This window comes from Anomaloglossus baeobatrachus, chromosome 4 (assembly GCF_048569485.1).
Source record: "Anomaloglossus baeobatrachus isolate aAnoBae1 chromosome 4, aAnoBae1.hap1, whole genome shotgun sequence".
Lineage (NCBI taxonomy): Eukaryota > Metazoa > Chordata > Amphibia > Anura > Aromobatidae > Anomaloglossus > Anomaloglossus baeobatrachus.
This window is the reverse complement of record NC_134356.1, coordinates 520,286,245-520,298,497: the sequence shown is the minus strand read 5'-3', so window position 1 is coordinate 520,298,497 and position 12,253 is coordinate 520,286,245. Positions and strand designations below refer to the sequence as shown.

The window sequence follows — 12,253 nt, the reverse complement described above, 5'->3', positions numbered from 1 at the left end:
TGTAGGTGTGTGGAACTACAAGTCGCAGAATGACTCACACGCACAAGCAGGATGTCTTTCAGGGGTTTTACTCACTGATGGTGGCAGGGTGAGTAACCCGGGCGTAGCTGGGATGAACCAGGCTGGAACCAGGTGTCCTTCAGGCTGACTGATGAGGGTGGCTACCAACTCGCCTTCCTTAGCCCGTTGTGTTTTGGGGTAACCCCTGCTTGAAGCCCTGCTGGGGTCGCCCAGGGAAGTTGCTGGTGCCTCTCTCCCCTTCTTTTTGGCCCGTTTGCTTGTAGCCTGGACCAGGTCACTCCGGCTGCTTGCCTCCTGTGAGCTATGGGCCCTCACTGTGGCTACGTGGCTGCGATCTCTGTGGTGTTGTCTTGGGGGTGTAAAGTACCCCCTCATGCAGGTCTGGCAAAGGAAAGGTGGATCTATCCCTGCACTGGGACCTGCTACCCGTTTGGGCCTGGTATCTCCCTGACAGTCTCCTTACTTTCCACTCCGTTGCTCTCTCTTTAGTCGTGTGTGGATTTCGGGCAGCACTCCCAGGTGACCGTTCTCCCCCGTCGGTAGTCACTGCGCGTACGTTGTCAGAATTGTGTAGAGCTACAGGGTCTGCTTCTGCCCTCCCTGAACTTCACCACTCAACTGTCCTCGGCTCACTCTTCCCTCCTCTCCTGTTCTTGCCTACGTCACCTAGCAACCAGGCTCTCTACCACACCCCTCGAGTGGAGATGGAGGCTTCGCCCCCTCCTGGGATCCCCAGGGGTCCTCTCAAAGGTAAATGTGTGAGACCTGATCACTATGCGCCTGTGTAGTCACACACCTCGGTCAGCCTTCTGGATCACCTGTTTTGTACTGTCCCCAGCATGGGTGCAGTACTCAGTGGTGCCTGACCAGGTCAGGGGCGCCACATGAGCGCGCTTATCTGCCTCGCGACCGCTGTGCTCCACTACCAGACTGGCTCTCCTCTCTTCCTGACAACCTCTGCACTTTAACTCCCAGCCCCTCTGCTGTACCTCTTGAAAAGATTTGAAAGCTAGCCCTCTCCAGAGACTACCCAAGGGTCCCCTCTAAAGGTGTGGGAGACCTGGTTGCTATGTGTCTGTGCGTACACACCTCATTCTGGCCCTTAGGATTACCTGGAAGCACTGTCCCAGCATGGGTGCAGTACTCAGTGGTGCCTGACCGGGTCAGGGGCGCCTCGCAAGCAGTCAGATGTGTGTGAACATGACCAGCCTCACTCATCTCCAAACGGAAGTGAGTGGAGCCAGAAGCCAAAATTAGCCCTTTAATTCAGAGAACATACAGCACTTCAGCCTTTGGCACTTACAAAAGTGATGGCGTGTACTTGGTCTCCCATTTATATAGAAAACACAGAAACATTAATCCACTGTGGAAAAAGTATCCATAACACATTAAAGGGAACCTGTCAGCAGAAATTTCCCCTAAAACCTAACAGATTCCCCCTCTGCAGCTCGTGGGCTGCATTCTAGAAAGGTCCCTGTTATTATTGTGCCCCCTTTCTGACCAAAAAAATGAGTTTATAAAGAGGTACCTTTTTGGCTTCGGATTCTATAAATCTGACACGGGGGCGGGCAGCCTGATGGCCGTTATTCTGCCCCCTGGTCCTGTATGCCGCCCCCATCGCTGATTTCCATACTTTTGGACGCCGCCCACTGCTCCAGCCATCCCCGCGCATGCCCAGTGCCAGTCTCACGGGACTGAGCACTGTGACTGCTGGTGACGTGTGCGCAGGCAAGTGATTATGGGCGGGACTGTGACTGTTATCAGCAAGTACCCGCCCATAATCTTGTGAGCGCGCAAACCTCTCCAGCGGTCACACTGTGCTCAGTGTAGATGCTAGACTGTATGGGCTGCTTCCAGGGATGACATCCCTTTGTCACGTGATAGTATTTTGAACACGCCCCTATCACATGACAAAGGGACGTCATCCCTGGAAGCAGCCCATACAGTCTAGCATCTACACTGAGCACAGTGTGACCGCTGGTGAGGTTTGCGCGCTCACGAGATTATGGGCGGGTACTTGCTGATAACAGTCACAGTCCCGCCCATAATCACTTGCCTGCGCACACGTCACCAGCAGTCACAGTGCTCAGTCCCGTGAGACTGGCACTGGGCATGCGCGGGGATGGCTGGAGCAGTGGGCGGCGTCCAAAAGTATGGAAATCAGCGATGGGGGCGGCATACAGGACCAGGGGGCAGAATAACGGCCATCAGGCTGCCCGCCCCCGTGTCAGATTTATAGAATCCGAAGCCAAAAAGGTACCTCTTTATAAACGCTTTTTTTTGGTCAGAAAGGGGGCACAATAATAACAGGGACCTTTCTAGAATGCAGCCCACGAGCTGCAGAGGGGGAATCTGTGAGGTTTTAGGGGAAATTTCTGCTGACAGGTTCCCTTTAATGTTGCTGCAGGTTGGGTGTGAATGCGTAATGCATTGTGGAGTAGAGTAAATCGGTTTACACAGGATCTGTCATGGATTTAGCATGGAGTGAATCATTTTACATTTGTCAGGAACCCGTTCAACTTTTTTGACTTTTGAAACTTGTAGCACCAACACGGGGAAGCCTCTGCCATATTAATGAATAAAATAGGATATGCAGACAATTTTAAGTTGCATTTTCGGTTCAGTGATATACTGTATATGTGAATGAGTGGTAGAAAGGGTTAAATCCAAATCTACTATGCAACGTGTAAAGATAGCGTAGGTATCAAATCACTTGTATTTTGTGATTCTTTTCAAACTGGTGAAATGATTACTACACCCGCACCTGTGCCATAGACACCATCAAAACTCCCATACAAGAAGGGACAGTCTCCGCAGTTGTGACCAGTCCACTTACTGTTATTTGATGCTCCTGCATCGCCTCCTTCATGTCATTTAGAAAGTCAGGAACAATATCCAGCAGACAGGCAGCCAGGAACACGCCTCCTGCTATGCAGCTTATAAAGCTTATCCACATCTGCTGTGCCTCTATGGGGAAAAAACAAAAAAAAAACGTTAGTCCACACGAGTATATTCAAGGCTCATTTGTGCAACCGCATTACACATACAAGTCCTGGCCTGACCGCAGATTTAAGGGCCAGAACTGATTCATGGAGATCCATAAAGCTCCTTAAAGCCCATTAATACAGTTTCATAAATGCACCCATAATTCACTTGAAACTGGCCTAATTGACAATATAAGCAATGCCAGCAGCCAAAATGGCCAATGCATCATTCACAACTCCTGCGCAGGTGCCCAACAGGAAATTCACCTGTTACCGTATATTGGCCTTTTCTCCATATGTTCAGGCATGGTTCCGTGATCAGTTTGCTATACTTCTGATTTCTTCCCCGAAAACAAAATGACTGCAGAAACAGTCCGTAATGAATAGATTTCATGCGCTCTGGATGCAGCCTCTCCCATAGACAGAGCGGGGGCTGCATCCAAAGCGCATGAAAGCAGTGACATGTTGCTTTTTAGAACGCAGCGCTTCGGCAGCAGCCGAAGCGCTGTGTTCTAATACTTCACGTGGGCATGGATTAGGCACAATCTTCATAGATTGTGCTGGGGACGCATGCAGTTACGCTGCGTTCTGCACTGCAGCGTAACTGCATGAAAATACGCTACGTGGGCACAGAGCCTTATACATGTTTTTGGTCCTAATGAAGGAGAATCTCTGAAACGCGTAAATGAATAAAATCACGATTCCTATCTATGTGGTCTTAGATTTTTCTGCAACGGCAGCGTGGCATTTAACCCTTTCCTTGATCTGCAACCATCGTCTTCCACCAGGTAGCTGCAGCAGCCATTGGTGCACATTTATATAGTAGTGGTGACTTGCACAGCTACTACAGGTGAGCCTTCCTGATTTCTTCATATCCACTACTCCACTCTTATAGGCAAGACCCTATCTGCACCTTGTCTCCCTGAATTTGTTTTCAGTTGGACTACAAAGCAGAGATTTCACATAATGAGTGGTCACCAGACATTTAGGAGGGATCTGCATGGAATTAGAAGCATCAAAAACATGAAAGGGTCACATAATTAGCTTTTCATATATTTCTGGTGTGTTTTGCTCAACAAATTTACCAATTTGCCCACCTAAAGTAAAAAGGTACTACGGTTGCTCTATACTATAGCAATTAACATTGGTTCGGTCATTACCTTGACCAATGCCAGTGCCGGGGTGTAGATTAAGCAATGTTTCTGCCCTGTGAGAACTCCTTTTAGGGAAGTCCTAAGGTGACCTTTAGAAGATATAGAGAGTATTATATACATACACACATACACACATATATACATATATACATATATACATATATACATATATACATATATACATATATACATATATACATATATACATATATATATACACACACACACACACATATATACACATATACATACATACACACACATATATACAGTGGTACCCTGCTTAACGAGAACAATCTGTTCTGGGACTGTGCTTGTTAATCAAGTTACTCGTTCAGCAGAGCAAGAGTTCTCATAGGAAATAATGCAATGCAGACAATTCGTTCCACAACTAGTTAAATGTCCCATCCTGGTCCCCTATTCTATCATTCCACACACGCACAAACTCACACAAACACACAAGCACGCATGCACACGCACATATTATATGCTCACCTTACCTTCCGTTCCATCGCCGGTCTCCTGGGACTTCTGTTCTGCGGTGCGGGCCGTGTATCAGGTAACCATAATGACGACGGCGGAACTTCCTGCCAGAGCGCTGACATCAAAGGCAGAGCCGCTTGCCTCTGATTGGCCAGCGCGCTGCCTTTGACAAGCGGTGACAGGAACCAGGAAGTTCCTGCTTCGTTGCTATGGATGCAGATGCCTGGAGTGGAGCGGAGCACTACAGGACCCAGGAGGCCGGCAATGAAACGGAAGGTACAGATATTATATGCTCACCTTACCTTCTGTTCCACAGCCGGCCTCATGGTACTTGTAGTTCGTCGCAATGTACCCGGGAACTACAAGAACCATGAGCCCAGCGGTGGAACTGAAGGTAAGGTGAGCATAATACTGTATGTGTGTGTGTTTGTGTATGCGTACATGTGTGTGTTTGTGAGGACTGCAAGTGCGGGTCAGTGCACGGTGGATGGACGGAACCGGAAGTGTGTGCGGTGAGGATTTCGCTCGTACAGGAAAGTTTTCTCGTAAAGCGGGTTACAAATTTACAGAAAGCTTTGCTTGTTAAACGAAATTCTCGTTAACTGGGTTACTCGTTAAGCGAGGTACCACTGTATTAAATTTTGGATAAGATGGCAGTGGGTTGTACCTTCAAGAAAACCCTATTGTCATTTTTACTGCTACTACTGACTTGTCAGCTCGGCTCATCCCTTCTTTGCCCCCTCCCACCCTAGAAATAGATCTGATAGTCTTGTTGCAGAGCTCAGAAAACAGGCCTTGAACAAATCCATGTTGCCCTGGTTGAAAGAACGTTTGAGCAGCGTGTCTACTTCTTCCTTAGGATGCAGCGGGTGGCACTGTTCTGGGTCCCCTGCAGCAGCTGGATTATAGATGTCTCACTCCTGGCAAGAAGAATCATAGACTCATAGAATGATAGAGTTGGAAGAGAACTCAAGGGCCATCGGGTCCAACCCACTGCGAGTGCAGGATTCCCTAAATCATCCCAGTTATAGGTTTATCCAGCTTCCGCTTGAAGATTTCTATTGATTGAGGGCTCACCACCTCCCATGGTCGCCTGTTCCACTCTCTGACTGCCCTCACTGTCAGAAAGATTTCCCTAATGTCTAATCTGTATCTCCTTCCTTTAAAGGGAACCTGTCAGCAGAAATTTCGCCCAAAACCTAAAAGATTCCCCCCTCTGCAGCTCCTGGGCTACATTCTAGAAAGGTCCCTGTTATTATTGTGCCCCATGTGAGACCAAAATAAAGACTTTATAAAGTGGTACCTTTTTGTATTCAGATACTGTAAATGTGACACGGGGGCGGGCTCTCTGCCGTCCGTTATTCTGCCTCCTGGTCCTGTATGCCGCCCCCATCGCTCCTTTCCATAGCTGATGCACCGCCCACTGCTCCAGCCATCCCCGCGCATGCCAAGTGCCAGTCTCACGGGACTGAGCAGTGTGACCGCTAGTGACGTGTGAGCAGGCAAGTGATTATGGGCGGGACTGTGACTGTTATCAGCAAGTACCCGCCCATAATCTCGTGAGCACGCAAACCTCACCAGCGGTCACACTGTGCTCAGTGTAGTGCTAGACTGTATGGGCTGCTTCCAGGGATGACGTCCCTTTTTTTTGTCACGTGATAGTATTTTGAACACCCCCCTATCACGTGACAAAAGGGACGTCATCCCTGGAAGCAGCCCATACAGTCTAGCATCTACACTGAGCTCAGTGTGAATGCTGGTGAGGTTTGCGCGCTCACGAGATTATGGGCGGGTACTTGCTGATAATCACAGCCCCGCCCATAATCACTTGCCTGCGCACACGTCACCAGCGGTCACACTGCTCAGTCCCGTGAGACTGGCACTGGGCATGCGCGGGGATGGCTGGAGCAGTGGGCGGTGCATCAGCTATGGAAAGGAGCGATGGGGGCGGCATACAGGACCAGGAGGCAGAATAACGGACAGCAGAAAGCCCGCCCCCGTGTCACATTTACAGTATCTGAATACAAAAAGGTACCACTTTATAAAGTCTTTATTTTGGTCTCACATGGAGCACAATAAAAACAGGAACATTGCTAGAATGCAGCCCAGGAGCTGCAGAGGGGGAATCTTTTAGGTTTTGGGCGAAATTTCTGCTGACAGGTTCCCTTTAAGTTTCATCCCATTGCTTCTTGTACTTCCTTGTGCTAATGAGAATAGGACATCGCCAACATCACTAATGGGCTATCTGCCAAGAGGAACTTCGCCTCTGATGGGCCAAGTGTGCAACACCGAATGCCCTCCTAGGGAACTTGGCTAACATGCTATTCAATGCAGCGTCACCAGCAGTGATGAGTGTACCTGTGTCCGTGCTGAACGCTGAAGCCGAATTCCCCGCACTTCCAATCATGCGCAGTAGACCTCTCTGAAGCTGGGAGGCATACACTTTGCTTCATACTGCGCATGATGGGAAGTGCTGGGCATTCAGTGTGAGCATTCACCGGACACAGGTAAGCGCATCACAGTTGGCGACGCTGCATTGAATAGCATGGTAGCACGCCCCTGTGGGTGTACTAACATGCTAAGAGGGCGGACTAGTCAGGGAAACTAACATTTGTGACTAGTCCCTCATTAGCATAAGATAAAACCTCTTTATAAATACTTTTTCTAAAGATCTCTTTATCTATGCTAGTATATACAGGGACGGTTAGGCAGGGATTAGCAATATTCACCTAGCACTGCTCGCGGTTCTGGGTGCATACTGGACCTGACAGGTTCCCTTTAAATATAGAAAAGGGGGCAAGCGAGGAGGAAGATTATACACAGGGGACCAGACCCACATAGTATGCTTTTTTTGGCAATCAAACATCCATTCTGGAATCTGAATGTATGATTTGATTCACCATCCTAGCGCCAGTATGGCACTGCCTGTACTTTATATAGGAAAATCCTAATGGTTGGCCCCCTTTCATTCAATGTCCCACAGAGGACTCCAATGGCACCTCAAAAATCTCTGGGTGTGTTTGCTTCTAATTCTTTACAAAACAAAAAAAAAAAAAGCCACTTGCTTTTCGTTCTATGAGTCGCAATGTTGGTGACTTTCCTGCTACTCTATTATTATAGCCCATTTATTCCATGGCGATGTACATGTGAAAAAGGGCTATACATAAAACAAGTACAATAATCATGAACACCACAAGACACAGACAGGTACAGGAGGAGAGCGGACTCTGCCCGCGAGGGCTCACAATCTACAAGGGATGGGGGAGTATACAGGTGAGAATTGCCATGAATCTTACTTTTGCACGTGTTTTAAAAAAAAAAAAAAAAAAAGTTAATTTGCCCAATCAGATGTTATCCAGCAAAAATTCATTCAGAAATTGCAATTCCACATAAATGGTTTACATTATTAATTGCACTGCATGCAAAAAGCAGTATGTTGGCAGCACAGGGTGAAAAATGAAGAACACATTTCAGAACATATTTATGGCTCTCAGCTGCTAAACAATATCATTAAAAGGTCTCTGTCAGGTATCTCACCCAATTTCCTAGAGGTCCACATGGGTTTTATGGGAATATTTCATGGTGGAGACTGAAGATGAAGTCTCCTGATACATGATTCCTGGATTGTCTTATGGAGACTCGTATACCAACAGGTTTTATTTATAAAACTGATTGAATATTTTCAATATAAATCCATCCATTCATCTAGTGTAGGGGTGGGGAACCTCCGGCCCGCGGGCCGTATACGGCCCGTGACTACTTTTTGTGCGGCCCCCGGGTACATTCCCGGGGAACGCTGTGCTCTGGCCCTTTAAATCCCACTGCCTGATGCCCTGAGGGTAGATGCTAGAATGTACGGGGGGGCTCTATCCAGATCCTGACTTCCAGGACCTGACTGCAGCCCATACATTCTAGGCTTAACCCCGACCTGTGCTAGTGTGCTCTGGTGGGCGTGGTAAGCAGCACGCTGCGATAAGTCACAGAAGAGCTGCAGCAGATTTACTGGCCTCCCGGACCTGTGCTGTGCTGTGTGACTCCCCCGCACTGTGAGTACTCAACCCATCGCTACCCACCCCCCCCTCCAAGTGCTGTGTGTACCCCCCAGAGCAGTTTGGACCCCCCCAGTACAGTGTGTACCCCCCAGTACAGTGTGTACCCCCTGAGTGATGTCTATGCCCCCCCCCCCCCCCCAAGTACTGTCCGCACCACCTAATGCTGTTCATGCTGCCACCAGTGCTGTCCCTGCCACGATTAGTGCTGTCCATGCTCCCCAGTGCTGTGTGCCACCCCTCAGTACTGTGTACCCCCAGTGTTCTGAACTTGCTACTGCTGTCTGTACCCTCCGACTGCTGTCTATGCCCCCCAGTCTGTGCCCTCCTGTTGATGTCTATGCTCCCCCAGACCTGTCTGTATCTCCCTAGTGATGCCACCTAGTGCAGTCCTTGTCCCCAGTCATGTCTGTGCCATCGCCAGGGCTGTCCATGCCCCCTACTGATGTATATGCCCCAGCCCCTCCTGTGATGTGTACTCCCAGTGTCTCCTGTAATTTATGTGCCCCAGCCCCTCCTGTTATATATATGCTTCAGCCCCTCCTGTGATGTGTACTCCTAGTGTGTCCTGTAATTTATGTGCCCCAGCCCCTCCTGTTATATATATGCCTCAGCCCCTCATGTGATGTGTACTCCTAGTGTGTCCTGTAATTTATGCGCCCCAGCCCCTCCTGTGATGTATATGCTCCAGCCCCTCCTGTGATGTGTACTCCCAGTGTCTCCTGTAATTTATGCGCCCCAGCCCTTCCTGTGATGTATATGCTCCAGCCCCTCCTGTGATGTGTACTCCCAGTGTCTCCTGTAATTTATGCGCCCCAGCCCCTCCTGTGACGTATATGCCCCCAACATCTCCATACCGAGACAAACCTGGAAAAGCAGCTATGAGAAACAAGATGATCAGTATCACCGAACATCACAGTCGCACCAAAGAGCAGCAGCTCCTGCCTCCACAGTAGTGGTGAGCTAATTAATCGTTTGACCACATATAGCAGGGTTATTTTTCAAGTTGATAATGTTGTGCGGCCCCCAAAGGTTAGAAGGAAATTCCAAATGGCCCCCGGCAGTAAAAAGGTTCCCCACCCCTGATCTAGTGCATGCATATGGATGGATAGTCTGCTATGCATAAGGGCCTGTGCGGTTTGAAACACGTCCATTCATGTGATTTTATTCACCCTGCTCATTTTTCCCACAGTTTTTAATATGGCACTTCCATTGGGCTTGCTGAATTTTCACCCTGCTTCTCAGGTACTCCCACAGTAACCAGCTGGGACCCCATTATCCGCACACTCCCATTGAATCTGTGGATCCAGAAGCCGTCTCTGACCTCAAGAGAGCTGATCAGAGCCTCTTTCTTTTTCTGTATTATCACATGCACTCACTCCAAAGGAAACTTGTGAATCTGTCTGCAATGTAGTGACACCTCTAAATGGGCCAGGATGGCAGAATCAGCAGAGCTCCGGGTCTGATTTATTAAACTATTGAATGCATAGGGTCCCCTACAGCCCTAGTACACGGGTTGGCCGTCCATTTAATTAAGGAGTATGGCGGACTCTTTTGTTCATCAGGAGAATGGGTGATGTCCGGCAGCGCACCTCTCGGGGAGCACGGGCTGCATCCGCAATTTCTGGAGATGGAGCCAGACGTCTTACCGGATTATATGATGCTGAAGTTGGTTTGTTATTTGACAATTTTTTATTTATTTATTTTTTTTTAATTTTCGTGGGTTTTTTTTTTTTTACATATTCCATAACAAAAAAACCAAAACAATAAAATACAATGCAGTGAGGGGCCCTGATATGAATACACTTAAAAGCAGCAACAAAAATTTAACCAGCACAAAAATGGGCAGTGAAGTATGTTAATGAAGGGGTTAAATGGCTTTGGACCAATGATCTTACACCATTACATAGTGATGCCACACATCAAATCCAAGTCACTCCACCCTAGCCGAAATTGGTTCTGGCTAACAGATCTGGTATCAAAGTGGGCAAACGTCCAATTTTCACAGATTTGAATAAGTAACTGGTGTTTTTAAGGGGTTAAATAGCTTTGGACCAATGTATATGTACTGGTGGTGTGAGATCAGTGGCCCAAAGCTATTTAACCACCTTAAAAACACCAGTCCAAATCTGTGAAAATTTGCTATTTGCTCACTTTGATGTACAGAGCCCGTTTGGGCCAGGCTGGAGTGAATTGGGTTTGATGTGGGGCATCACTAATAGTGTTGAGCGGACCCGGATCTGCGCGGTTTGAGTGGCAGATCCGAGTCAGACCCGGACTCTCTCTGGCTCTCCTCGGATTACGCTCCCCATTGACAGATATGAGGCCGGATTACGGTTCGGATCCGGACTTTTGTCGATCCGCCGGACCCGGATTATTGACAGTCCGCTCAACTCTAATCACGAGGTATGTAATGGTGGTGTGAGATCATTGGCCCGAAGCCATTTATCCCTTTCAGTGCCCACTTTGATGCCCATATTGGTGCTAGTGTTGTTGCTGCATTGGAGGTTATTGTTGTGATTCACCTATTTACATTGCCGGATTCCTCACCAATCCCCCAGCGGATCTCATCAGCAATTATTAACCTCAGAGAAAGCACAAATCTTATTAAATTCCTTAAAAAACAGGCGAGGATGAATGTGGAGAGCTGGGCGATGGCGGAGACCGCTGAGGAGTGTGCTGGACCGAGACAGACACCGACAGATGGAGCAGCGCTGCCCCGCACCGTCCCCCGAGCACAGAGAGCCCCGGGGACCGCACGGAGCCCCCGCTATCACAGCCAGAGATACAGTCCTGGTCACATGACTCGCGGCATCACGTGACGCGTACCCTGCGCCCCGGTATGTGGCCGCTATACAGCACGGTATCGGCCGTACATCCTGCCCGCACCACGTGCCTCACCTCTCCCGGCCTGGAAACACTTCATCCTGGACGGCACCAATCCGAAGAAGAGGGTGAGCAGCAGCAGCCCGACCAGGCAGCCCAGCTTTACCTGCAGCAAGTACTCCATGCTGCCGCCCTGCTATCCCGAGCACTGCTATCCCCAGGAGGAGGAGCGCTGCAGCCTCTGTATATGGTGACCGGTACAATGCTCGGCCACACTACATGCCGCCGCCCGGCACACTGCTCGGCAAGGGATTACACAGTCATTTGCGACTGACCGGCAACAGCCTGACCCCGCCCCTCAGCAGTGGTTTCTACATTCAGTAGGCGGAGACAAGCAGAGACAAACATACGGTGGGCGGAGCTAGGCGTAAAGGGGCGGAGCTTTGGGCGTACGGCGGGGCCGGCACTTAGCAGAGGGCGTGGAGTCTGCGCCCTGTGGGTACAATCATGCGCAGAGGCCTCCTCCCGAGAGGACGAGAATTCCCGCGGGGTTATCATGGGGCTGGTGACACTGTAATCCCATTATTGTCAGGGCTTGTAGAAATCTGCAGAGGCCTGATAAATGCTAGGGCGGGATATCTGCTACAGGGTCTGCAGTGTGCCTAGATTTGGCAGCCACAGACACCTCACACAGAGCCATCCACAGAGCCCACACAGAGCCAGCCACAGAACCCAC

The 12,253-nt window shown here is 49.2% G+C and overlaps 1 protein-coding gene across 1 annotated transcript in view; it reads right to left on the bottom strand.

The window, feature by feature from the left end:
- Nucleotides 1-11,905, bottom strand: part of LOC142301769 (zinc transporter ZIP1-like) — a 20,722-nt gene extending 8,817 nt beyond the window's left edge. The window contains exons 1-2 of the mRNA XM_075342789.1: nt 11,593-11,905; nt 2,858-2,988 (exon numbers count right to left, since the gene is read on the bottom strand). Of these exons, the coding sequence (XP_075198904.1) occupies nt 2,858-2,988; nt 11,593-11,701 (240 nt within the window). The 5' untranslated portion in view covers nt 11,702-11,905. The remainder of the gene's footprint in view (nt 1-2,857; nt 2,989-11,592) is intronic.
- Nucleotides 11,906-12,253: the final 348 nt, after the last annotated feature.